The sequence below is a fragment of the Bubalus kerabau genome, chromosome 13 (assembly GCF_029407905.1).
Source record: "Bubalus kerabau isolate K-KA32 ecotype Philippines breed swamp buffalo chromosome 13, PCC_UOA_SB_1v2, whole genome shotgun sequence".
Lineage (NCBI taxonomy): Eukaryota > Metazoa > Chordata > Mammalia > Artiodactyla > Bovidae > Bubalus > Bubalus kerabau.
In genome coordinates, this window is record NC_073636.1 from 52,005,520 (window position 1) to 52,030,139 (window position 24,620).

A 24,620-nucleotide genomic window follows, 5' to 3' on the forward strand; every position below is an offset into this window, starting at 1 on the left:
TGAACTGGTACAAATCGGAGGGCAGCTTAACTCTATCTGCCCAAATAACAAGAGCACATATCTTTTGACCCAGAAATCCTGCTTGTAGGAAATCATCTCACAAATGAATGTGTGTATGAAGCTATCCACTACAGCATTGTTTGTAAGATCAAAGGGATTGGAAACCATTTATAAGGTCAAGGGGCTTCCCTGGTGGCTCAGAGGTTAAAGCGTCTGCCTCCAATGCGGGAGACCCAGGTTCGATCCCTGGGTCAGGAAGATTCCCCTGGAGAAGGAAATGGTAACCCACTCCAGTATTCTTGCCTGGAGAATCCCATGGACGGAGGAGCCTGGTAGGCTACAGTCCATGGGGTCGCAAAGAGTCGGACATGACTGAGCGACTTCACTATACACTATACTATATGCCCAAGAGGAGACTATGAATAAATGACATCATTTAACTATTAAAACTAATGTAGATTTTAGCCATTAGAATGGCTAAAATTTTAAAGGTGGACCAACACTGAAGTGTTGGTGAGGATATAAAAAAACTCTGACACATTGCTGGTGGGACTGTAAAATGGTACAGGTACTTTGGAAAATAGCTTCTTTAAAAAATTAAACATGCCTTTTACTGTATGACCTTTCAATTGTACTTCTAGGTATTTACAGATGAGAAATGAAAACATGTTCATATGAAGACTTACACAGTAATTTGTGGCAGCTGTATTTAGAAGAATCCAAACTGGAAAAGAACCCAAATGCCTAGCTGGAGAATAGAGAAACCATGCTTCCCTCATACCACCAAACATGCTCAGTACTACAAAAGAGCAAATTACTGCTACAGGAAACATCGTAAATGAATCTCATACGCAGAGATGGGAGGAAGCCAGACACAAAAGAGTACATGCTTTGTGATTCTACTTGTTTGAGGTTCTAGAATAAGCAAATCTATAGATAGAAAGTTTATCAGTGGTTGCTTGGGGTTAGGAGTCGGGGAGAGACTGACTGGGAAGTCAGTCAGTCAGTTCAGTCACTCAATCGCAACTCTGCGACCCCATAGACTGCAGCACACCAGGCCTCCTTGTCCATCACCAACTCCTGGAGTTTACCCAAACTCATGTCCATTGAGTCAGTGATGCCATCCAACCATCTCATCCTCTGTTGTCCCCTTCTCCTCCCACCTTCAGTCTTTCCCAGCATCAGGGTCTTTTCAAATGAGTCACTTCTTTGCATCAGGTGAACAAAGTATTGGAGTTTCAGCTTCAGCATCAGTCCTTCCAATGAACACCCAGAACTGATCTCCTTTAGGATGGATTGGTTGGATCTCCTTTCTGTCCAAGGGACTCTCAAGAGTCTTCTCCAACAATTCTTCTGCGCTCAGTTTTCTTTATAGTCCAACTCTCACATCCATATATGACTACTAGAAAAACCATAGCCTTGACTAGATGGACCTTTGTTGGCACATAATGTCTCTGCTTTTTAATATGTTGTCTAGGTTGGTCATAACTTTTCTTCCAAGGAGTAAGCGTCTTTTAACTTCATGGTTGCAGTCACCATCTGCAGTGATTTTTGGACCCCCCCAAAATAAAGTCTGTCACTGTTTCCCGTTTCCCATCTATTTGCCATGAAGTGAGTTCTGGATGCCATGATCTTAGTTTTCTGAATGTTGAGCTTTAAGCCAACATTTTCACTCTCCTCTTTCACTTTCATCAAGAGGCTCTTTAGTTCTTCTTCACTTTCTGCCATAAGGGTGGTGTCATCTGCATATCTGTTACTGACTGCAAAGAGGCACAGGGAAATTATTTGGGGGTGATGGAAATGTTCTATCTAGACTGCGGAAGTGATGACACAGGTATATAAAGTTATCAAAACTCATCTAACTGTACACTTAAAATAAGTGCATTTTTATTGCATGTAATAATGTTAATTTTAAAATCCAAAGTAATAATAATAGAATAGTAGTAATAATCATAAGAATACTGTTGATGTGGACTTCCCTGGCGGTCCAGTTCCTAAAACTCCCCACTTCCACTGCAGGGGGCACGGGGGTTCCATCCCTGGTCAGGAACTAAGATCCCACGTGCTGCCGCAGTATGGCCGCTCTCCCCTCCCCCCGCAAAAAAAAAAAAAAGAAAGAAAAAAAAACCAAACCAACTAGTGTTAATGAGATCTCTGATAAGAAGGATCTTCAAGGCATATAAACTGGGGAAAAAAAGATGCAAAAAATGTTTAAAAAGAGGGGAAAAATGTTTGTATTGTCTTGGACACACAGTAAAATAATCAAAAAACCTATACAAGAAGGTAATAATAGCTTTCTGTTGGAGGGATGTGGTCTGAGAGGACGCGCTATTCCCTGTACTTCCCACCATACTTCTTGATGTTTGAATCAGACCAGCATAGGTTACCCGCCCCACTGCAACTCTTACTAACTGAATTTTGAATTCTTGAAAACAATACATTTGCTTGGAAGTTAACATTCCTCGCTATCAGAACACATGCTACTCCCTATCCACATTTATTACTCAGTGAACAAACTTTTTTAAAACAAGAAACAAATGTTAACGAGGCCCAAAGGATCCCCCACGTGTGGGAGTCTACGGCTTTGTGCCATTCTTCGCGCCCTGCCCGCCTCCCCACCCCCATCTGCCACCACCGGGGACACAGGGCTGCCCCACTCTCCGCCCGCCCGCCCTGCTGCCTTGTCTGTGCGGCCAGGGAACCCCAGGCCCGGGGCCTCCACTAGTCCAGCCTCCACCCGCGCGCCTCGGCGGGCAGGGGCTGGGGGCCCTGTAGCACAGAGGTTAGCTTGGGGCCGTGGCCGCACCTGCCCGTCGCGGTCACCCGGGCCTCCCTTCTCTTAGAGGCCGCCAGTCTCTCACCTGGGCAACTCTGGGCAGGACTGGTGGCAAGGTGAGGACTAAGGTCCGCCCCGAGAGACTACGGAAGAGGGCGCTTCTCGAGCAGACCCGAGCAGCCACAGGTGGCCCCTCGCACTGTCCCTGCTTCCCTGCTCGGGTCTCCAAAAGCCCTTCTTGGGGGTCGCTGCCCCATCTCACTTCCCATCCCCACGAGTAGGGGGCCCGCTGAGATGCTGCGGGTCGGCTCGGGAGGGTCTCCCAAAGTGGGGGGCGGGGCGCACAGATTCCCACCCCCGCCCCTCCAAGCTCTAGGGGAATGGATCTGGCTCCCCGAGGGCACACGCCGCCGGCCTGGGGTCAGGACGGATGGGCGGCGATGGTGGCAGGGGCAGGCGGGGCTCCGCGCCGGGTCCCACGAGGAGCGGGTGCGAGCCGGAGGGCCGGCTGTACAGGGCGTGGGTCGGCGGCGATCCAGCGGGGGTGGAGCCGGGAGCCGGGAGCCGCAGCGACGACGCTGGGCGCTCAGAGCTATGCGTCCGGGGTCTCGGAGAGCTCGAGGGTCGCCCACGTGGGGGCTGCTGCTGCTACTGGGCCTACCGTGGCCTGTGTGGGGGACGAAGGAGTTTCAAGGTGAGTGGGAGTTCCCCCCACAGGGTCAGGCGAGGCACTGTCGGGATGGAGGTTCAGAAATCCCCGGGAATCCCGCGGGCCAGGAGTACAGGCCCTGGGGCGGGTTTGGGAACGTCTCCGTAGGAATTGCCCAAGGACTTTCACCTGTAGTCGGGCAGACCTCTCGCCCAATCTTCCACACTCTTCCCAGACGCCCTGTGCCAATAGTTAAGCAGAGTGGCAGGGCCCCCTTCCCCTCTGAGTAGCGGCTCAGCAGCCCCAAGCCCCTCTGGATTCTCTGCTCTTGCCCATCTGCCCGTGAAGGTCCCTGGACCTCCATTTCCTAGGGTTCAGCCGGCCTCGGTCCTCCAGGAAGCCCCAGACAACTGGTGCCCTGGAGTCCCTGCTGCGGCCTCACACTAAGGGGCTAGCTGTGGCCTCCACACTCCTGCATCAGCCCATGTTCACTGCCTCATCCCCGGACTCTGGGGCAGTGTGTATATTGTTTATACTGTTGCCTTGTTTGGTTAGATAGCAACTGCTTCAGACAGATGGTGCCTGATAGCAGGGCCCTGAGGGAAGTCTCTAGCTCTGTCTCTTCTCAGAGTGACCCCTCCAAACTCTCTTCGAGATGGGGTTGATAAAAATCTCTCCTGTGCATCAAGTGCCTGACCGGGGGGCAGGAAGGGCAGGGCAGCCTGGTGGCAGTGGGTTCCAGAGCACTGTGCAGGGTGTCACAGTGAGGGGCACAGGGCTAGGATCCTGCTGTGTTCTGGGATGTGCGTGGGGAGGGACAACAGCCCTCAGGCCTTTGGGAATGGTCCACAGGCATTCCAGCGCTCCTTCTTCAGCCTGAGGTCTGGGGATGATGAAGGAACCCCTGGGAGGAATGAAGAGGGGCTCTATGCTCCCCAACACCACACTGACTCCTCTGTTTCCACTCCCTTCCACCTAGTCACCACCGTTCCATCTCTGCCTCCTTGCCCCCATTAAGGTACCAATGGCCAGTGTGTGTGCGCAGGGCCAGGAGAGAACCCCCAACCCACACTCACACGTGCACACCTTCCCCTCTGCACCTTGGGAAGCCCAGGGCCAGTTGGATCTAGTTAAATCCTCTCTGGCCTGAGACCCCCACAGTGGCTCCCATACATGCACTCAGACCCCTCCCTGCACTAGCCCTTCAGCCGCCATTCCAAGGCCCTGCACCTCCCTACCCCCACCCCATCTCCTTAATGGCAACTGCTGATCCACTCAAGGAGGACTTGGCAGAGGAGACTTCCTGGAGCTGCTGCTATCCCAGGTCTTTGATGATGGGGTCTAGAGAAGGAGATGGAGGAGAAAGGAGTTGAGGTGGCCTGGAAGGAGCTGAGCCACTTCCACAGGCAGCCATCTCAGCCTGGTCAGCACTGGGGACAGGGCTGGGGGGATGGGTGTTGGGGAGCGGTCAGTTCTGGGAGCGAGGCTTCCCCAGGGACTGAGTGCCAGAGGGGCAGGAAGGTTGCCTGCAAGGTCTGGGCAGCCTAAGGTCTGATTCCTTCAGCGCGGGTGTGGGTGTGGTGAGAGTTTCTGGGGCTCACTAGGGAGGACTGGGAGCATTCCAGGGGAGCATTCCAGGCACCTTCTGAGTAATGCTTGGCTCCTAGAGCCCCCTTAAGCCTCCCCCTCCCAGCCTGGGAGCACTCAGGCTCTGACTCCAAAACAACCCCATTCCCCCCCTCCCCCCACAAAGGGGGCTTCTGGGCCAGGGTCCCTGGAAGCCCTGCCCCTAGCACAAAACCCCAGGGGAAGCTCTGGGCAACATCTGGTTGTTGTTTTTCTCAGATGGTGGCAGAAAAACAGGCTGTCCTCTCTTCACAGATTTCTCACCATAAAAGCATTTGCTGCCCCACCTAAAAATACCCAAAGCTGCCTCCCATTTCCTTTACCCTCTGTTTTGGGGGCCTTGGTCTCTTCCTGCTGATCTTTGATTCCCGTTTTCCCCTCCCAAGGTCATTAGAGCTCCCGAGTACCCAGCTGAGTTGTTCTTCCCAGACTCCTCTCTCTTCTGCCTCCCTGGCAGCTCCTAGGTTCCAAGGATGCCCCATGGGTAGTCACCCTTCTCCAGGCTAAACCTTTGAGTATTGAAGATGAAGTGTCCTGTTTCTGCCTGCTGACATCCTCTGACTCTATCCCTGTGTTGTCCCTCAGCTCCCTCTTACCCTGTGCTCTGTCCTCACCCCAGGAAACAGCCTTGGAAAGCCAGTCATTCTGCATTGGAGCCTAGATGGACAACCCCAGCGCGTGGTCACCCTGGAGGAGCCGGTCAGTGCCAGACCATCCCTTTCCATGTAGAGGCCGAGTTTCTTGGCCCCTTTGCCCCTCCCCAGATTTCAGCATGGCAGTTTTGCTAGGGTCCCTAGATTCCCAGAGTCCTTTAGGCTCCTCCCCAAAGGTTTGGCAGGTCGGGGTGGGAGACATCCAGATGGAGAGAGGATTCACAACATGGAAGTCATTTTCCAGTTTCCTCTCCCCCACCTCCTCCCTAACCCTCTCTTTCCAGTATTATTCAGGCCACCCCCACCCCATCAGGCAGAGGTGAAGCCAGAGTTTGTGGGGCCTAAAGTTTTTCAGGGACCTTTTAAAGAAAACACCAACATATCTTCCTTTTGCAAAGTGACACTGGATGCGTTGCTGTCCTCGCCAGGACCCTGTCATTTAGGGACCTGAAACGTCAACCTCACTGACTCATGCAGGATCTACTTCCCCTTAGATGCAAGTCCACCCTGTTTTGTTTCTTGTGGATGCTCTACCTCAGTCTCCTCCCAACGGTCATCCATCACACACTTCCAGAATAACCTTGTCCCTATCTGTATGTGCCGCACCGCTGTGCTGCGCAGAGCCCAGCATCCTTTGTATGCCCATTTCACAGAGGGGCAGACTGAGGCCCAGAAAACTTGGAGAAACTGCTCAAGGTCACACAGCTCTTTAATCCATAAGCCTGAGACCTACTAAGGTCTGAAAAACTTCAAACCATTGGCCAATGTCCCATGCCTTGAGAGGCCTATTCATCCTGAATTATCAGGAGAGGACAACCCAGTGTCCAAGCCTGCAAGGAAGAAGGCAGAAGAGCGCTGCCATGAAGGCCAGGGCACCCCCAGGCCCAGCACCTCTCAATCTAGGGCCCTCCCTGGGTCCCCCAGACCCTCAGGGCCTCAATTCAAGTGGTCAGCATGGTGCTGGCCTGAGATTTGAGACTGTTCCTCACATGCTGGGGCCAGCCTGACTGTAGACCTCCTTCTGGGCCTGGCCTGGGTTGTGACCGAACAGGAGGGGACTGCCAGAGGGGCTTTGCTTTCCCCACTGTCTCTGTCCCTGGGAAGCCTGCCAAGATGAGGACAGCAGACAGCGTGGCAGGGAGTCATGTCCTTGAGGCAAGGAACACCTACATTTCAGGTTGGAGATGGAGTGCATGGTGAGGGGTAGGGTCATCGGAGGGGGAGAAATGAGGACAGCAGGCCGCAGAGAACAGAAAGAGGGATGGGAGTGGGGCAAGGGATGCTTTCCAGCTGGACTGCCTCCTGTCCCCGCGCAGACCTTTCTCCATAAAGCAAGTGGCATTCCGGCCACATGAGCTCATGCTGGCGGCACGGGGGTGGGGGTGGGGGGCTTTAGGCTGGGGGAAGGGACTATTTGCTCCCCACCTGCAGAGGAAGGGCACCCCCAACAAGACTCTGAGCCTCTTGGCCTGAGGCCCAGGACAGTGCATTGTGGGATAAAAGGGAAGGGCCAGCATTCCAAAGACGTAGCCGCTCTTCAGGAGGCTCCCAGCTCGCTCCAACTCTGGGCCTCCAGCCAGGCTGAGTGGACAAAGGAGGGCAGATGGGGTACTCCCACAGGCTGGAAGCAGCAAAGAAGGTAGGGGGAAGGAGAGAAGGACAGGCTAGCTCCAGGCTAGCTGACATCTAGCTAAGAAGAAAGCCAGTGTTTTTCTCTTGGCCTGGGTTGTGGGTCAGGGTTTACATTCCAGGCTCCGGGAAGCAGATGTGAGGTGAGTCTACTAGAGGTGTAGGCAAATTTGGTGGTGGTGGGAGGAGTTTGTCAGCTTTGGAGGTGGAGGTGCTAAGTCTGAATCCTACAGGGAGTGAAAGGAGAGGTTGTGAGGAGGCCCAAGCCGTGGCTACCCAACTCTCCAGCATCAACGTCTTCAGGACCGCACTGTCCTCCCTGCGTAGAGGGAGCCTTCTGGGCATGAAAGAGGAGGGAAGGCCAGAAGAGCCCAGGGCCCTCAGGCAAGGAATGGCATCTTTCCCAGACCCTTTGTCTCTCCAGGGAGGAGGCGGAGTGAACCTAGAAGGCTCTGTCAAATGGCTGCTGTTAGAACAGACATTCTGAGTTTGGGGACATCTTTGCATGTTTGCAGCCCACACCCATCTGCACCCACCATGGCAAGGGGACGTCTTCTGCCCTATGCCCCTATGCTCTCCCGGTGAACTCCCTTGTCAGCTACCTCTGTATTCCTCCTGTTCCCTGGCAGGCAGAGGGCCTGGATGTCCACCCTCTCAGCCCTATACTCCTTCTTGCCCAGGTCCCAAAGCTAGAAGTGAGGCTGGTGGCCTTGGAGGCTGAAGGTCAGGAGCTCCTGCTAGAGCTGGAGAAGAATCAGTGAGTACCACGCTGGGGAAAGAGCTGGGAGCCAAGAACAGCCCCTCTCTCTGGGGAAGGATCACTGCAGGGGGCAGGGACGGATGGGAACTCCAGAGGGAGGCTGGGGTTGGGAGGGTGAGAGCCCCAGAGGAGGAGGTGCAGGTTACAGGGAGAGTCAATGTTAGTCTCCCCTGGCTCCCTCGAGACTGAAATGGGTTACTGAGGCTGGATTCGCTGTAGGGCATATCTCTCATCCCAGCCCCAGGAACATCTTGTCAGCTTCCTGCCATGAATGAGTGAGCATCACCTGCTGGCTGCTCACAGGGTGTGCTGAGTCAAAAGAGAATCCAAGATGGATTCCAAGAATGGGCAGGTGGTCCAGAAGGAGGGAATGGCAGGCACAAAAGTACAGTGACTAAAAAGGTCAAGGCACGATCAGGGGGTAGCAATTTGTCTGGCTGGCCTGGGGAGTCTCCTTCTATAGGGAAGGGAGCAAAGAGAAACAAATTTGGGGAGTCCTAGTAGGGCCAGATTACAGAAGGCCATTTTGGTGCTGAGTGTCCAGGATAGTGCAAAGCCAAAGATTTTGAGCTGTGAATGAACAAGCAGAGCCGGGCTGGGTGAGGTGAGTGTCTAAGATGGAGAGTGGGTTCTTGAAACCATCTAGATTGTATTAGCGACATCTCTCATTTATCAAGTGCTTGTTTCATGACATGCACTGTTCTAAGCATCCTACATACACATTTTTTTGTTCTCCCCCATGCGCTGAGAACAAACTCAGGTTCCACCATGCCTAACTATAGTTTCTCTGGGGTTTAATATCCCCATGTGTTGAAAGAGGTGATCACATCACCTCCTCCCTAGGTTTGAGTGTGTGGGTGGAGTTGGGGAGCAAAGCTGAAGGAAGGGGAAAGATTGGAGAGTGGAGATGCAGGCATCACAAGTCTTTGGGGGCAGTTTTGGGGTAAAGAGGTCAAGGTGGAGAGGGATGAAGGATTTTCTTCAAAGAGAAATTGACTTACGGTTGATCCATCTTGGTGGGAAGGATGCTGGTGAGATGAAGCCTGAAGATGAAATCATTACTTGAGTGGGGTCTGGAGAAGGAGAGGAGGAGGATCCCTGCTCACATGGGTGGGATCTGCAGGTGTGATTTCTGTATCCTCTGGAAGTAGGGGATGAGCCTCAGTGAAAGACAGCTGGGGAGATATGTAGGATCCGGGGGCCTGAGGAGATTTGAAGGAACTTTGAGTGAGAGGAGGTGCCCCAGAGCAAGGGTCCCCAACCTCTAGGATCTAATGTCTGATGATCTGAGGTGGAGCTGATGTAATAATAGAAATAAAGTGCACCATACATATAACGCGCTTGAATCATCCCCACACCATCCCACCCCTACCAACCCCACTTCACCCCTGTCCATGGAAGAATTGTCCTCCATGAAACCAGTCCCTGGTGCCAAAAATGGTGGGGACTTCTGGGCTAAAGGTTTGTCCAGATATCCAACAAGGGTAGGCAGCAGCCAGGGCCAAGGAGTTCACACTTCCTCGGCTCCAAGGTCTGCCTTCTCGGCAGTTTCCTGACTCCTCTCCTCCTGCCCGGTCTCTCTAATACCCCTGACCTGTGGATCCAGCTGCCTGCTATAGGTCCCATGAGAACCACAAACTTTCCCCTGTTTCTGCTCCTCTCTGATGCTCCCCACACTCCCATTTCCACATCTAAGCCATTACCAAGACTCCTTCCTGACCTTCACCTTGCTCCCTCTTGCCCAAGATTTTTCAGAGCTAAGCAATGCACAGTCACTCCTGTCCTTTCTTTAAGAGACACCTTGAAAGCGAAAGTTGCTCAGCCATGTCTGACTCTTCGGGACCCCATGGCCTATACAGTCGATGGAATTCTTGAGGCCAGAATACTGGAGTGGGTAGCCTTTCCCTTCTCCAGGGGATTTTCCCAACCCAGGGATCAAACCCAGGTCTCCTGAATGACGGGCAGATTCTTTACCAACTGAGCTATGAGGGAAGCCCATATAAGACACACCTTGGCTGCTTCTTAAGTGCTAGCCCTGTGCCTCACTCATCAGTTCAATTCAGTTGCTCAATTGTGTCTGACTCTTTGTGACCCCATGGACTGCAGCACGCCAGGCCTCCCTGTCCATCACCAACTCCTGGAGTTTACTCAAACTCATGTCCATTGAGTCGGTGATGCCATCCAACCATCTCATCCTCTTCTCCCGCCTTCAATCTTTCCCAGCATCAGGGGCTTTTCAAATGAGTCAGTTCTTCGCATCAGGTGGCCAAAGTATTGGCGTTTCAGCTTCAGTATCAGTCCTTCCAATGAATATTCAGGACTGATTTCCTTTAGGATGGACTGGTTGGATCTCCTTGGGACTCTCAAGAAGTCTTTTCCAACACCACAGTTCAAAAGCATCAAAAGTCATTACTTTGCCTCACTCATAGAGCTACTCAATTAGCATTTAGGGAGGAAGACCAGAGGGTAAGGCAGGGCTGGATTAGGTAATTTCTGCAACACCCCCTCCCAGCAGGCTGCTGGCCCCAGGATACACAGAAACCCACTACAGCCCAGATGGGCGGCCGGTAGTGCTGTTCCCCAACCACAAGGTGAGATGCTTCCAAGGGCCCTGAGGACAGGGTGAGGAGTGCAGGGGAACGCACCCCCCCGCTGCCCCCCCCCTCCGCCGAGGGCCTCTCCACCATTCCCCTCTTCTCCTCCTGTTCTAAGGAGAAGCTGGAGCTAGTCCCCCACCATGCTTTCTTTCTTGCCCCCCACCCCACTTCAGCCCTGGCTGAGATTTGGGGCTGGGTCCTTTGCTCTCCAGGATCATTGCCACTACCATGGGCATGTAAGGGGCTTCCTGGACTCCTGGGTGGTCCTCAGCATCTGCTCTGGGATGAGGTGAGGAGTTCTGGGGGAGGAGGCTGGACCTGGGGCTAGGGAAAGATGTCCCCTGACTGCCCTTCACTGCACCCCTTTGCACCCTAGGGGCCTGATCACACTCAGCAGCAATGCCAGCTATTATGTGCATCCCTCGCCAGCTGGGGACTCCAAGGACTTCTTGACCCATAGGATCTTCCGGGTGGAGCAGCTGTTCAGAGGGAAAGGAACCTGTGGCCACAGGGACCCAAAGGACAAAAGGAACATGACCAGCCTTTCGTGTGCCACCCAGATCAGGGTCAGGGGCATGGGCAGGGGTGGGAATGCAGTATCCAAAGCCCTTTACGATCAGAAGAGACAGGAACACTGCAGCCCCAATTTAGGGCCTCCTGTCCTGATATTTTTATTTGGAAGCTGAAGGAACAAATTCTAGCAAAATATTTTAGAGTTAACTTTGTGCTCTCTGAGAACTGGGGTTGGTGGTCAGGGTTCAAGCCGGGCAGCCTGCCACTCAGGGTCACCATTGCCACCCCCACCCAGGAGAGGCGGGAGTCCCTCCGGAGCCCGAGGTACCTGGAGCTGTACATAGTAGGGGACCACACCCTGGTGAGAGGAGCCCCAAGGGGGTTGGAGAGCCTGGTTGGGGTCAGTTCAGCCTGTAGTCACACCACCGCTGTATCTCTGCCTCTCTAGTTTTTGACTCAGCACAGGAACTTGAACCACGCCAAACAGCGTCTTCTGGAGGTCGCCAATTATGTGGATCAGGTTGGGTCGGCAGGGAGAGAGCCCTTCTGGGGGTGACTGCGAAGGGGCAGACTTGGAGATAGGGAGAGGGAACGGAGGGGAGAAAAGAGGGGTGCTCCCATGGAGGAGCCCAGGCACCAAGGCGGTCCTCCTTTTCAGTCTGCTCCCCTGCGTCCGCAGATTCTCAGGACTTTGGACATTAAGGTGGTGCTGACCGGCCTGGAAGTGTGGACCGAGCAGGACCAGAGCCGCGTCACGCCAGACGCGAACGCCACGCTGTGGGCCTTCTTGCAGTGGCGCCGGGGGCTGTGGGCGCGGCAGCCACACGACTCTGCTCAGCTACTCACGTGGGTGCCACCTACCCCCACGCGGTCCCGGCTGGGCGGCTCGGACTCCCGGCCCGCCCAGTCATGCCGCGCTCCGCTCTCAGGGGCCAAGCTTTCCGGGGCGCCACAGTGGGCCTGGCACCCGTCGAGGGCATGTGCCTCGCGGAGAGCTCTGGAGGCGTGACGACAGTGAGCACCACCTGGTACTGAAGCGGGAAGAGAGGGGCTGGGGAGCGGTCCTCGCAGCCAGCAGTGACTGTAGCCATGCCCTCCCAGGACCATTCGGAGTTCCCCATTGGTGCTGCAGCCACCATGGCCCACGAGATAGGCCACAGCCTCGGCCTCAGCCACGACCCCCACGGCTGCTGCGCGGAGGCGGCGGTGGAGCAGGGCGGCTGCGTGATGGCGGCGGCTACCGGGTATCCGCGCGGGGCCGGGGCTGCCGGGCGGGACCTGGGCCTGCCTCTGCTGCCTTTCTGTGGGAGAAATGGTTACCCCTGTTTCGGGATGATGGTAACAGTTCCCGCCCTAAAGCAGGCAAAGTGGATTCCCATGATGTGATAAATTATTTTCGGAACAACCTTTCGAGGTGACTCCAACCCCGGGAAGAGTGGCGTTGGGTCGGGATTTGACCTTGGGTCCTGGGCCGCTCGCCCTTGGCATCACACCCTCCTGCCTCGCGCTCGCTGTGTGACTTTGCGCGAGTTACTTACCCTCTCTGGGTTCTGCCTCTAGAGAATTCGAGCTGTCCGTCGCGCAGGCGGTGTCTGCGCATCTACCGGCTGCGTAGCCAAGCGCCAGTGTGCTGTGGGGGAGGGACTGGAGACACGCAGGGGTTGGCGGGGGTGGTCCCCGCACGCCCGACGCCCTCCCCCGTCCGTAGGCACCCGTTCCCTCGCGTGTTTAGCGCCTGCAGCCGCCGCCAGCTACGCGCCTTCTTCCGAAAGGGAGGGGGCGCTTGCCTCTCCAACGCGCCGGACTCCGGGCTCCTGGTGCCGCAGGCGCGCTGCGGGAACGGCTTTGTAGAAAAGGGCGAGGAGTGCGATTGCGGCGCCGGCCAGGTGGGGTCCGCAAGACCAGCCCCGGGGGACCAAACTGGTTCCTGCTCGCCCCTTCCCCGGAGGTCTGAGCGCTGCACCCTCACCTGGTCCCTCCTCGCCTTTCCGGCTCCAGGAGTGCCCCGACTCCTGCTGCCTTGCCCACAACTGCTCGCTGCGTGCGGGGGCCCAGTGCACCCACGGGGACTGCTGCGCACACTGCCTGGTGAGGGTATGGGAGGCTCCGGGGTGAGGGTTGGGGGCACTTGGGAGCCGGCCTGTTGGTCTTGGCTAATTGGCGCCCTTGGGTTCCCTTGTGGGTGCTGGCTCTGCTCTGTGCATGGGTTCTCCTGAACTTCCCCATCGGGCTCTCCCGTATCTCTGTTCGTTGTCTCTCTTATGTCTCGCCACCTTCCCTTCACCCGGGTCACCTACGTAGCTGAAGCCGGCGGGCACGCCATGCCGCCCGGCTGCGGGAGACTGTGACCTCCCTGAATTCTGCACCGGAGCCTCCCCTTATTGCCCACCGGACATTTACCTACTGGACGGCTCGCCCTGCGCCAGAGGCCGCGGCTACTGTCGGGACGGCGCGTGTCCCACGCTGGAGCAGCAGTGCCAGCAGCTCTGGGGGCCTGGTGAGACCAGGAGCGCGCGCTCCGCCCGCATCCGCAGTTCTGCGCAGCTTGGTGCTCTAGGGGAGGTGGGCGGGTGACTGGAAACAGGCAGAAGGGGCGTGGCTCCAGTCTGGGCTGTCCCCAGTCCCGCCCCTGCTTCCTCAGGCTCGCGCCCAGCCCCGGAGGCTTGCTTCCAGGTCGTGAACTCCGCGGGAGACGCCCAGGGGAACTGCGGCCAGCAGGGAGACGGCAACTTCGTACACTGTGCGCAGAGGTGGGGAGCGGACGGAAGGGAAGCTGGGGAAGAGGGTATGGAGAAACACCACGCGGTTTGACTACCTCCGCTTCTCCCTAGGGATGCGCAGTGTGGGAAACTGCAGTGCCAGGGCGGGGAACAGAGCGCACTGGTGCCACACGCGGTTCCGGTGGACTCCACCGTACACCTGGGCAGCCGCGAGGTGACTTGCAGGGGAGCTTCGGTGCTGCCCGGTGTCCAGCTGGACCTGCCTGACTTGGGCCTGGTAGAGGCAGGCACCCAGTGTGGACCTAGAATGGTGAGCCCTGCCCACCCAACCCCTCGCTACCACTTGAGTCCCATGGGTCAAATCCTCACTCCCCCTCACTGCCCAGTACCCACACTGCCCATAGGTGTGCCAGGAAAGGCGCTGCCAGAACACTACCTTCCAAGAGCTGGAGCTCTGCCTGATGGCCTGCCATGGCCGCGGGGTGAGTGGCCTGAAAGGTGTGTTGGGGGTTGACCCTGGGAGTCCCCAGTCTCCTGGGACCCTCCTTTTCTCTTTTCCTCTGCAGGTTTGCAATAGTAACCGTAACTGCCATTGTGCTCCAGGCTGGGCTCCGCCTTCCTGTGACAAGCCAGGGTTGGGTGGTAGTGTGGACAGCGGTCCTGTGCGGCCTCAAAGTGTGCCCAGGGCGGGTGGGGGGAGGGAAAGCAGGTGGGGAGGAGCCATGTGGTGTACTCAGGACTCAGATATAGCCTGTCCTCCGCAGACCGGGACGCCTTCACGCTGGCGATGATCCTTAGCTCTGTGCTACCTCTGCTCCCTGGGGCTGGCCTGGCCTGGTGCTGCTGCCGGCGTCCTGGACTCTGTCTCCAGCAATGCTTCTGGGGTTCAAGGAGGGCCCTCATGTGCAGTGGGTAGGCACAGAGGTCTAAGGTTCTGCTCCTCAGAGCTCTGCTGGACCTGGCGTAGCTGGGGTGGTATCTGTTGCCTCAGGTGCAGAGAGGCAGGCAGAAGCAATGGAAAGAAGCCTTGAGCAGAAGGCCCCAGTGGTCTTCCAGTGAAGCCAAAGGTGTAGGGCCATGCAGGGCCCCCACGGCCCCCATTACTGTGGTTCAGTACCCCTTTTCCATGTCTCCTGTTTCTCCCACCAAGAGGCTGCTTTATCCTTGGCTTTACCCTGTTTTTCCACCAGCTCATAGCGCAACTCCTGCTCCACTGAGTAAGGCCTCTCCAGTTTCTCTCTCATGAACTTTCAGCCCTCTGACATTTCTTCTGCCAAAATCTCTGCTGTTACCCCCTTAAAGTTCCCAAATGCTGGGGCCAACACACCTTTCCTTTCCTTGTCACTGAGGAGCTGTGGTGCTGGCTGCCTTGTGCCAAGGGCCTGCCCCTAACACAGAGCTCCATGACCTGGGATGAGGGCCACGTGATACCAAGTATTGTCAGTCTAGGGCAGCCTGCTCACTGGGTGCTGGGCAAGGCAGGCCCCCTTTGACCACCTCTGACACAGCCTGGCCTTGGGGACATTCTGGGCAAAATGAGGGAGAGGGCGTGGTTTGGACTGGAGATGGGAATACAGGGCATCCCAAGCAGGAGCAGGGCACAGCTGAAAGGGCCTTGACACAATGAGTGTTGATTGTGGGTCTGTGAGCAGAGGATCAAGGTGGTCAGAGCTTGGTGTGTCATCACTGGGGGCTTACAGGAGGCAGCGACTACATGTCATCACCTGGTAAAGTATTGAGACTGTTGTTTCAAAGAGATATCAAAGGAAGTGGTAAGGCCCTAGAAAATGAGATGTGAGCAGCTGAGCATAACTCAGAGTCATCGAGGGCAGCAGGGTTACCCAATAGCAAGGAGCACAGACATGGGTACCACTGGGAAAGGAAGCCCATCCCTCTTTGGGACCTGAGTGACATCAACATCTGGAAGATGTTCGGGTGTGCCAGAGTTTGGGGAAAATGTCAGGGTTGGAGAGAGAAAGTGTCCAAGGCCCTGGGAAGCATAAATCTCTAGGGTTCCCCTCAGGAGGGAGCAGGAAGCGAGCTGGGGAGAGTGACCTGGGTGCAAGCTTCTACCGCAGGGAAGCAGCCCCAGGGTGCCATGTCGCTGTCTAAGTCTCCTGGTCTGTTACCCGCTGCCCAGATCCAAAGATGGCCCATGCAGAGGCCACCCTCTGGGCAGCATTCACCCAATGGAGTTACGCCTGACAGCCCCTCAGGAGCCCCAGCCTTTGGGTGAGTGAGGCACAGTAGGAGATGGGGAGGGAAGGGAAGGGATGGGCTCTTGTCTTCTCTTTCCAGCTGGGCCCCTCCTCTCCACCTAGCACCCCAGTCACCTTGAGCCCTGTGCCCCACCCTGCACCAGGGACTCTTGCCACCTTTGTTCACAGCACTCTTCCCCCACCTGTTGCTTCCCAGACCTTGAGAACTCTGCTAGAACCCAACAGCCACCTTGAGAAGTCTGTTCCTCATAGTCCTGCTTGTACCCCTAAGGTAGGTGGGGCCCTCCCCCTCCCATAGTTCATTTATCCTCCTCTAGCCCCTCATCTCACAGTCCCTGACTCTATTTTTGAACTTGTACATTATGGAAATGAGACAGACCTTGTGGAGAAGCTGTTGTCTGAGGCCAGTTGGTGGAGGCCCCTGGGATGGGAGGAAGAAGTTCTATGGTTTTCCCTGAGGGAGGAGAAAGGGTCCCAGCCCTTCCCTGGAACCTCCACTTCATTCTCAGCAGGTAGAGTCCAAAAGCCAAGATCCTGTCTCTGGTGAAGTGACTCCTGACATGAGAAGACTTAAGGACAGGTGGCTACTGACTGCCACTCCAAGGAACTCGGACCCCCAGGGGAAGAGCCAGCAACTCAGATGACTTTTTGCACCTTCAGGCAGCTTTGAAATTTCTTCCCTGAGTTACTGCCATACCACCTACTCCAAGACCCTGGAACCTCATCAGAATTTGGACAATGCTGTCCCCAGTCCTCTGGGCTGTAGGATGCTCTTAAGAGTACACCTTCCAGCATAAGCAAGAATCCATCCGACCCAGGAGTGAAGGCCATGTAGTCACTGACCTCCTGTTACTACGGGGTGCTGGGTCAGGCTGGGAACCCAGAGAGGCCTCTCTGTCCCAGGAGTCTGGTGGTGGTGTTCAGTCCCCCAGCTGCCTCTGACTCTTTGCGACCCCATGGACTGCAGCACCCCTGGCCTCCCTGTCCCTCACCACCTCCTGGAGTTTGCCCAAGTTCATGTCCATTGCATTGGTGATGCCCTCTTCTCCTGCCCTCGATCTTTCCCAGCATCAGGGACTTTTCCAGTAAGTCATCTGTTCACATCAGATGATCAAAATACTGGAGCTTCAGCTTCAACATCAGTCCTTCCAGTGAATATTCAGGATTGATCTCCCTTAAGATTGACTGGTTTGATCTCTTTGCAGTCCAAGGGTCTCTCAGGAGTCTCCTCCAACACCACGGTTTGAAGGCATCAATTCTTTGGCATTCTGCCTTCTTTATGGTCCAGCTCTCACAACCATACATGACCACTGGGAAGATCATAGCACTGACTATACAGACCTTTGTTAGCAGAGTAATGTCTCTGCTTTTCAACACTGTCTAGGTTTGTCATAGCTTTCCTGCCAAGAAGCAATCATCTTTCTGATTTCATGGCTGCAGTCACCGTCCAGTTAAGTACAATGCAGTTTAGTTCAGTCACCTGAACAGAACTGTATAAAAGGAGTCTGTTACTCTTACTTTATTCAGACCTGGCTCTTAGGAGGGCAGTGCCTGCTGGGCCAGGAGCCTGGCTCCAAGGGCTCTACATTTCAGACGGAAGCTACTTCCCTGGAAACTGACCTCCCTGCAAAACAAACAAGATCCTTGGGACGTCCCTTTCTGTGTCCTGTTCTCTCTTGTCCCTCAGATGCATCCTCCGCCCCACCCCATTCCTAGTCTTTAGATGAGATTTTAGAGGAGCACGGGGCTGCTGCAGTCCCCTCACTTTGGATGTTAATCAACCCCTCCTTCATTCCATGGGAGGGAACAAAGGAAGCCATTTTGGAGAGGACTTCAAAGAAGTCAGAAGAAAGCTATGTTGCCCTTGGCCCTCTCTGAGTCTTCTCTGTCTGTAAATTCAACACCATGGGACTCCCTGAGGATGACAAAGGGTGGTGTCTGGAACCTCAGATGACAGCCAGGACCCAGAGATACTGGGCATAGGATGGTGTTGCCTTGCTTGAATGATCCCTTGTCTCCACCTCTCCTGCCTCCCTTGGACACTCTCAGCAGCCATTTACTCTCTCCCCTTGCTTCATACAAGAGTTGCTTAGTGACCTTCTTTACCAGCTAGATATTGCTATATAACAAAACCACCCCAAAACTTAGTAGCTTAAAACAATAATCAATTCTGTGAGTTGGCAAATTAGGTTGAACTCAGCTGCTGGTTTGATTGGTCTCAACTCACCTCACTTATACATTTGCAGTCAACCGTTGGCCACTGCTTTTGGGGTTGGCTGGCTTTTGGGTAGCGGGGTGGGGAGAGTGGGCTCTGTGTCTCTCATTTTCCAGGAGTCTAGCCCAGGCTTGTTCACAAACAGCTGGGGAGGGTTCTAAGACAGCAGGAACAGGATTAGAGTGAAATGAGGGAGTCAATTATCTTGGGCACAAAAAAAGTAATCAAGTAATATTTTAATGCAATATTTTGTAAAGATCAAAATTAATACAAAAGTCCATGATGAGCAAAATAACAGAATCAGTTACCAAACCAAGGCTTTTAGGAAACTGAAACAAACAAAAAATCTGTAGCTGTGATCTTGAGACAAGTACCTCACTCACTGCCTCCTGCAGAAGAGCGTGTGGAAGCTTGCCAGGCTTCCTGAGAGTCTATGACCGGCACATTTTACTTCCATAACATTCTGTTGGGCCAAGCAAGTCAAGGATTCCAGGGGTTGGGAGGTAAACTCCACCTACACTGCAGGGAGGAGCAGCAAAATCACATTTCAGATAATGTGAAGAATTGGAAAATTTTTGCAATCACTCACTGGCAGCAGAGTAGCAAGCCTCAAGGCTCAGGCCTTGATTTCATTCTACCAGCGAAAGGCGCTGAATGAGACTATTTGCTAAAGCCCCCTCCTAGGCTCTCTATGGGATTCTGATTCATAGAGATGACAGAACAATAACACACAGAGGTTAATGCCATTGAAAGAAGTTTTTATCGCTTACAGTTCCCTGGAGAAGGGGGTTGCCCACCGAGCAGTCAGATAGGGAAGCACCCAGTTTGTAAAGAAAGACTGAGGAACTGCCAGATTGGAAGAAACTGAGGCAACACTGACCACTAAGTGCATCATGGGTTTCTGGATGGGATCTTGAAACAGACAAAGGACGTAAGTGGAAAGACTGGGGAAATGCAAAGGGATTTACAGTTAAGTGTCTTGTACCAACGTTAATTTCCTTGTTTTAATAATTGTACTATGGTCAAGTAAGATGGTGATGTTAGGGGAAACTGGTTTTCCCTTTACCATCTGAAGGGAAAAACACCAAACTGGTTTTATATCCTTCACCCAGAAGGATATAAAGGGAGCATTTTTGCAGTGTTGTAACTTTTCTGTAAGTCTAAATTTCAGCTAATAAAAAGTTAAAAATAAAATTATAAAAGGAGAAGAATTATGTTGTTTCATAAATTTAATAGTTTAGTATGGGAGAGACAAGGTCAAGTGGCTCTCAGATCTATCTGAAGGTGCGGCCTGGGCGGGGACTCAGTGAGGGCAGGAATCATTCCCGATGCAAAGGCTCCTCCCACCAGAGGAATAGTGACACCTAGGTTTCCCTCACTGTGGGCCAGGGGCGCTGGGAAGGAGGCGCCTGCTGACAGAGGCTCTGCCTCCAGCCGTCCCCTCCTGTTTGCTGCCCAGCATGGCCAGCTGCTTGGTACCCGCACTGCTGTTGCTACTGCTTCTAGGTGAGTGGCTGCCTCCCCCAGACCTCTGCACCTTAGCTTCTCTGTCCCTGATCCTCCTCGATCCTTAAGAAAAAGGTGGGAGCACAAGAAGGTGATTCTAGGAAAAGCCAAAATGCAGGAAGAGGCACCAGTGAGACACCTGTGCCCGAGGTTTGAGGACACACACAGCACCCTGCCTCCAGCTTTTGGGCCCAGCGGAGCCATGGCCTCCCAAATCTCGCCTTGGTAACTGCCCCAGGGACTTTCTTTTTCCTATTGCCTGCCCTCCCAACCTCTGTTACCCTCTCCCAGGCCCAGCCCTCCACCTTCAGTCTTGCAACTTCACACTGATTCCTTGCCCTGCATCCTCAATGTCTTCATGCCATGCATCTGCTGTTCCAACCACCTGGACTATCCCTCCCCAACTTGGGGCATCATGGAGGGAGGGGGTCACTTTAGCAGGTGGTGTAGGGTAGGGAGAATGGAGAAGGTGAAGGAGATCTTGGAGCTGAGATGTGCTGTTTTGAGGGGTGCTCCTGGTGGAGGGAAACAGGTAAGCAAAGAACAGAAATGGCAGCAAGACCACAGGAGACACTAGGAGCTGATGTGTGTGGCTGAGGCCTGGGGATGTGAAGGCTTGGTTGGGAAAGAAGGGCAATGTTTGTCTGCTGCTCTGAAGTCCTGGAAGGACGGGAGGGAGCTTGGAGGTGGGGAGAGGAGAGAGAAAGGAAAGGCCAATGCCAGAGAGGGCCCTGCTCCCAGATCTGAGGTAGGAAATACCCTACTACACACACAGACACTCGGAAATAAATGGGTGCTGAGCCAGGCTGGGAAACTTCCCTCAGACTTTGGGGCCAGAAGGCTTCTCATCTTAGGAAGTCTCCTGGAAGCAGAGAGAACCGAGGGGCAGGGGTAGCCTGGCTGGTGCTCTAGGGGGAAGGGGCTGCCAGATTCCTCCAGAGACTCTAGCTTGGCTGGATTGATTTTTATTTTTTATTTAAAAATTTTATTTATTTTTGGTTGTGCTGGGTCTTTGCTGCCACGTGCAGACCTTCTCCACTTGCGGGGAGTAGGGGCTACTCTTCTCTTGCAGTGCACGGGCTCAGTAGTTGCAGCAGGTGCAATCTTTTCGGACCAGGGATCGAACTCGTGTACCCTGCACTGGCAGATGGATTCTTATCCACTGGACCACCAGAGAAATCCCTGGCTGGATATAGATGCCCATGGCATTTAGTGCCCATGGCACTTCCAGACAAAGCTCACCCTCTGCCCAACAGACCCCTGGTATGTGACTGGGCTGTGCCAGGCACACTCTCTGTCCACAGTGGAGTGCCCTATGGCTAAGGACTAAGCCCCATGGCCTGCCATCTGGGACTTCTCTTGAATCCACACCCTGCAGCCAGGACTAAATGGCTCCAGTTCCTGAGCCCTTGCCAGGAAGCCCTCTTTCACTTGGGTGGTGGAGAGGAGAGACGCCAGGGGGAAGCCAAAGTCCATCCAGATGGGGCAGCACCGGTTAGATCGGTAAAAAGGGAGCAGTAGAAGAGGATGGAGGGGGAAGATGCAGAGGCAGGAGGATGCTCTAGAGACAAGAAAGAAGGGAACCAGAAAACTATAGGTCACTCGAAGGGTCTCCAAGGGAGAAGGGAAAGGAGGGGCGTCTGACAAGTCAGGTGTCCCCGCATGTCAAAGAAAGGAAGAGGAGCAGCCACTGTGCTCAGTGCCACGTCTTTACATTAATTCTATTTTTATGATTTATTTTGGTTGCGCTGTGTCTTCCTTGCTGTGCCAGGAGCTTTCTCTAGTTGCCTTGGGCAGGCTTCTCTTATTGCGAAGCATAGGCTCTAGTGCGCTCAGGAGCTCAGCAACTGCGGCTCCAGCGCTCGAGACATAGCTGCTCTGGGGCATGGGGGATCCTCCTAAACTCTGGACCTCGGCGCCATTTCTGATACGTCTCCATTAGCCAGGTCCCCAGAAGCCTTGCTGCTTTCCGTGTGAGGTGGGGCCCAAGACAATGGGAAGAATCTCAAGGGCCCCTCTTTGGATTGGTGAGGGGTGGCGCCTGGGGAGGAATGGTCTCAGCTTTTGGGGGAGGCCACCCAGGCCCAGCCTCGACGCTCTGCATCCACCGCAGACGTGCGGCAGGAATGCCCAGAGGCCATCGCTGCCCATCCCCGCAACGGTAGGCCAGTCAATGCCAGTCGCTAACGCTTTTGGGTCACATTCTGCCCACCTCGAGTTTTGGGCACCCCACATCTTCTGAGGCCCTGACCCAGAGGCGGGGGTGAAGTGTGCGTGTAGGGCACGCCAACAACCGCAGCCTACCCGCCTCTCCAACAGGATCGCGGAGCTCTGTAGCACCGAATCCATGCGTGGACGCGGCCGACGCGTGCACCGCCGACGAGCGGTGCCATTGGCTGCGCACCGCGTACGTGGCGCAGTGCTTGGGTAGTGCCGCGCCGGGGGGCTGCCCCCGCGCCCGCTGCCGCCGCGCCCTGCGCCACTTCTTCGCCCGCGGGCCGCCCGCGCTTACCCACGCACTGCTCTTCTGCCCTTGCGGCGGCCCCGCGTGCGCAGAGCGCCGGCGCCAGACCTTCGTGCCCTCCTGCGCTTTCTCAGGGCCTGGCCGGGCGCCACCTTCCTGCCTCGGGCCCTTAGATGCCTGCGAGCACAGCCGGATCTGCAGGTGCCGGAGGAGGTGGAGTGGGGGGAGTGGGGAGAGGGGACGCGCGGGCGGGGGTCGGAGCCACTCGTCGCCCACTCACCGCCTTCCGGCCGCGCGGCGCAGGCCCCGCCTCCTGGCCTTCCAGGTCTCCTGCGCGACCACAGCCAGCAACCCTGACGGCTGCCTCCGAGACCAGGCCCCCAGCTGCCTGCGCGCCTACGCCGGCCTCGTGGGTATGCACCGCCCGGAGGGCATCTCCCGGGGATGCCTCCGCCTGGATGGGCCGATTACCCTGTTTTCGGGGTCTCACCAGGCACAGCCATCACGCCCAACTACGTGGACAACGCAAGCGCGCGCGTGGAGCCCTGGTGCGACTGCAGAGCCAGCGGAAATCGGCGTGAGGAGTGCGAAGTCTTCCGGGGGCTCTTTACGAGGAACCGCTGCTTGGGTGAGGGGCCCGGGAAGAGGGGAGCCCGTGAGGGGCGGGGCCCGGGAGGGGCAGGACTCCAGTCGGCCCTTACTGCCCCATCCCAAGCTGCCTGGCTGGCGGTGAGGAAACCGAGGTCCGTAGCGGAAGCCATGGAGGCCCACTTCCTTGCTTCTGCCACTTCTGAGGCGGTTCCATCCTCCAGGCACAGCCAACTCCCCCCCATTAATAGTCTTGCCTTTCGAGTCTGAATAGCTGGGTGGTTCGCTGACCAGTCTAGGAGTTAGGGAGTAAGTTTGAAGCCTAACCCTGCCACTTACTAGCTGAGAGTTAGTTAACTCCTCTAAGCCTTTTTGTGCTCATCTGTAAAATGGGGTGATAATTGTCATGCTTCCATAAGGAGAGAAGACTGCAGTTTGTAAGGCACTCTTAACTTAGCATCGTCCATCCCGAAAGCCTTGCAGACGTCCTCTCTTCACATATCTGCCTGGGGAGGACCCATGCAGGATGCCAAGGGTCTCAGTTTGTCCTTGAGGAGCTGGGCCCTGTGCTAGGTTTTCTCAGCCAAGCTCACCCTGCATCCCTCCATAGACAGTGCCATACAGACCTTTGACGGTGGGTGGCCCCCAGTCCTACGTAACCAGTTGAACTCCCACCAGGACCCTGAGCAGAGTCTCCTGCAGGTAGGTGCAGACAGGGGATGGTGAGCTGGCAGCCCCTGCACTGCCTCCTTCCATGGCAAGTGGGCCTAGATGGAGGCATGAATGCCCTGGGAGGTTGGGGGTGGCAGAGAGCAGAACTGGGCTTCTCTCTCAGGTCCACACTCTGCTCCCACCTGCCAAGGTGTCTACTGCAGATGCGCCCCTGGAGGAGAGCTCCCTGCTCTCCATGCTTCTTGTTCTGGCTCTCCAGTCCCTGTTCTGACTTGGACAACAGACCTTGGACAACTGTCCCACCCTGCCTGGGATATTGGGCCTCGTTAGTGGCCTACTGCCCCACTGAAAAGGGACTGGCTTGTCTTCTAAGCTGGCCCACTGCTCTTGCTCTACTGCTTTTTGCAGATCTGGACACTTTTTATCATGCTCTAAGGAGTACATCTGAACAGACTTGTAGGCAAAACTCCCTCTGGTACTCCAGCATTTTATGGCGTCCTCCTAGTTAGGCACCACCCATCATGATAAACACCTGCACAACATAACTAACGTTGGCAGATTGCTTCCTGTCCTTGATGTGTTGGACACCAACTTGAGTGAGAATCCAGTTCCCTGCGTTGCACTGGCCATGTAGCCATCTTCCCTGTGGTTCAGCCCAGCACTAGGACTGACATCAATAACTCAATAAACCCATGTGCACTGAGACTGGCCCTGTTGTCATGTGATCTGTGTTCTGGGAGCCGGGGGACCGAGGTCAGCTGCAGGGTGTGCCGCTGCTGGCCTCTGTGACCTTGGATGGCCTTGGAACCTCTCCAGACATCGTCTTCTCAGGACCTGTGGATGCTGAACTGAGTCAACTATCAGGTCCGGTGCCGGGGATCTTGGCTACTTGTTTATTCTTTCATTCCCTGCTAGTCATCAGATAAAGAAACTACATTTCCCTTGCAGTTAGGGGGTGGTTGGTGACACAGTTCTAGCCAGTGAGTGAAATTCACAGATAAGGCTTCCAGGAGAGCTCTTTAAAAAAGAACAG

General features: G+C 55.1%; 2 protein-coding genes, 1 long non-coding RNA gene and 1 other non-coding gene across 14 annotated transcripts; 3 read left to right on the top strand and 1 right to left on the bottom strand.

Annotated features, from left to right (window-relative positions):
* The first annotated feature begins 186 nt into the window (after window positions 1–186).
* Window positions 187–259, top strand: TRNAW-CCA (transfer RNA tryptophan (anticodon CCA)). The gene has a single exon. It is a non-coding gene; the product is annotated as a tRNA-Trp (tRNA).
* A 376-nt stretch (window positions 260–635) lies between these two features.
* LOC129625671 (uncharacterized) lies at window positions 636–13,743 on the bottom strand. 2 transcript variants are annotated; one of them, XR_008701581.1, is made up of 5 exons: window positions 13,604–13,743; window positions 12,742–12,847; window positions 11,532–11,759; window positions 9,095–9,295; window positions 636–1,760 (listed from the first exon to the last, which is right to left on the bottom strand). It is a non-coding gene; the product is annotated as an uncharacterized LOC129625671 (long non-coding RNA). The 2 variants fall into 2 exon arrangements; XR_008701580.1 differs by having other exon boundaries at window positions 12,742–13,046.
* Window positions 3,331–19,706, top strand: ADAM33 (ADAM metallopeptidase domain 33). Of its 10 annotated transcripts, none has more exons than XM_055544322.1 (22): window positions 3,331–3,470; window positions 5,671–5,750; window positions 8,014–8,090; window positions 10,606–10,684; window positions 10,864–10,979; window positions 11,067–11,256; window positions 11,499–11,564; window positions 11,652–11,723; window positions 11,883–12,049; window positions 12,133–12,217; window positions 12,305–12,447; window positions 12,912–13,089; window positions 13,202–13,297; window positions 13,505–13,700; window positions 13,845–13,953; window positions 14,035–14,233; window positions 14,328–14,405; window positions 14,490–14,598; window positions 14,688–14,835; window positions 16,064–16,155; window positions 16,339–16,413; window positions 16,652–19,705. In XM_055544322.1, exons 1-21 carry the CDS (start codon window positions 3,371–3,373, stop codon window positions 16,374–16,376), a joined length of 2,418 nt encoding a protein of 805 aa, XP_055400297.1. In that variant the 5' UTR covers window positions 3,331–3,370; the 3' UTR covers window positions 16,377–16,413; window positions 16,652–19,705. The 10 variants fall into 10 exon arrangements, with proteins under 10 accessions (XP_055400297.1, XP_055400299.1, XP_055400290.1 ...); XM_055544324.1 differs by having other exon boundaries at window positions 10,903–10,979; window positions 13,202–13,291; window positions 16,652–19,702; XM_055544315.1 differs by having other exon boundaries at window positions 14,328–14,598; window positions 16,655–19,706.
* A 111-nt stretch (window positions 19,707–19,817) lies between these two features.
* GFRA4 (GDNF family receptor alpha 4) lies at window positions 19,818–24,293 on the top strand. Its single transcript, XM_055543303.1, has 7 exons — window positions 19,818–19,863; window positions 21,977–22,024; window positions 22,183–22,528; window positions 22,631–22,740; window positions 22,821–22,955; window positions 23,526–23,617; window positions 23,778–24,293. Exons 1-7 carry the CDS (start codon window positions 19,818–19,820, stop codon window positions 23,856–23,858), a joined length of 858 nt encoding a protein of 285 aa, XP_055399278.1. The 3' UTR covers window positions 23,859–24,293.
* Window positions 24,294–24,620: the final 327 nt, after the last annotated feature.

Excerpts from the sequence above, each read along its gene's own strand:
- ADAM33 (XM_055544315.1), top strand. The coding sequence starts at position 3,371 with ATGCGTCCGGGGTCTCGGAGAGCTCGAGGGTCGCCCACGTGGGGGCTG. Across the intron at positions 5,751-8,013 it reads TGGTCACCCTGGAGGAGCCG|GTCCCAAAGCTAGAAGTGAG; the intron begins GTCAGTGCCAGA and ends CTTCTTGCCCAG. Across the intron at positions 14,234-14,327 it reads CCCAGTGTGGACCTAGAATG|GTGTGCCAGGAAAGGCGCTG; the intron begins GTGAGCCCTGCC and ends CACTGCCCATAG.
- GFRA4 (XM_055543303.1), top strand. The coding sequence starts at position 19,818 with ATGGCCAGCTGCTTGGTACCCGCACTGCTGTTGCTACTGCTTCTAG. Across the intron at positions 19,864-21,976 it reads GCTGTTGCTACTGCTTCTAG|ACGTGCGGCAGGAATGCCCA; the intron begins GTGAGTGGCTGC and ends CATCCACCGCAG. Across the intron at positions 23,618-23,777 it reads CTGAGCAGAGTCTCCTGCAG|GTGTCTACTGCAGATGCGCC; the intron begins GTAGGTGCAGAC and ends CCACCTGCCAAG.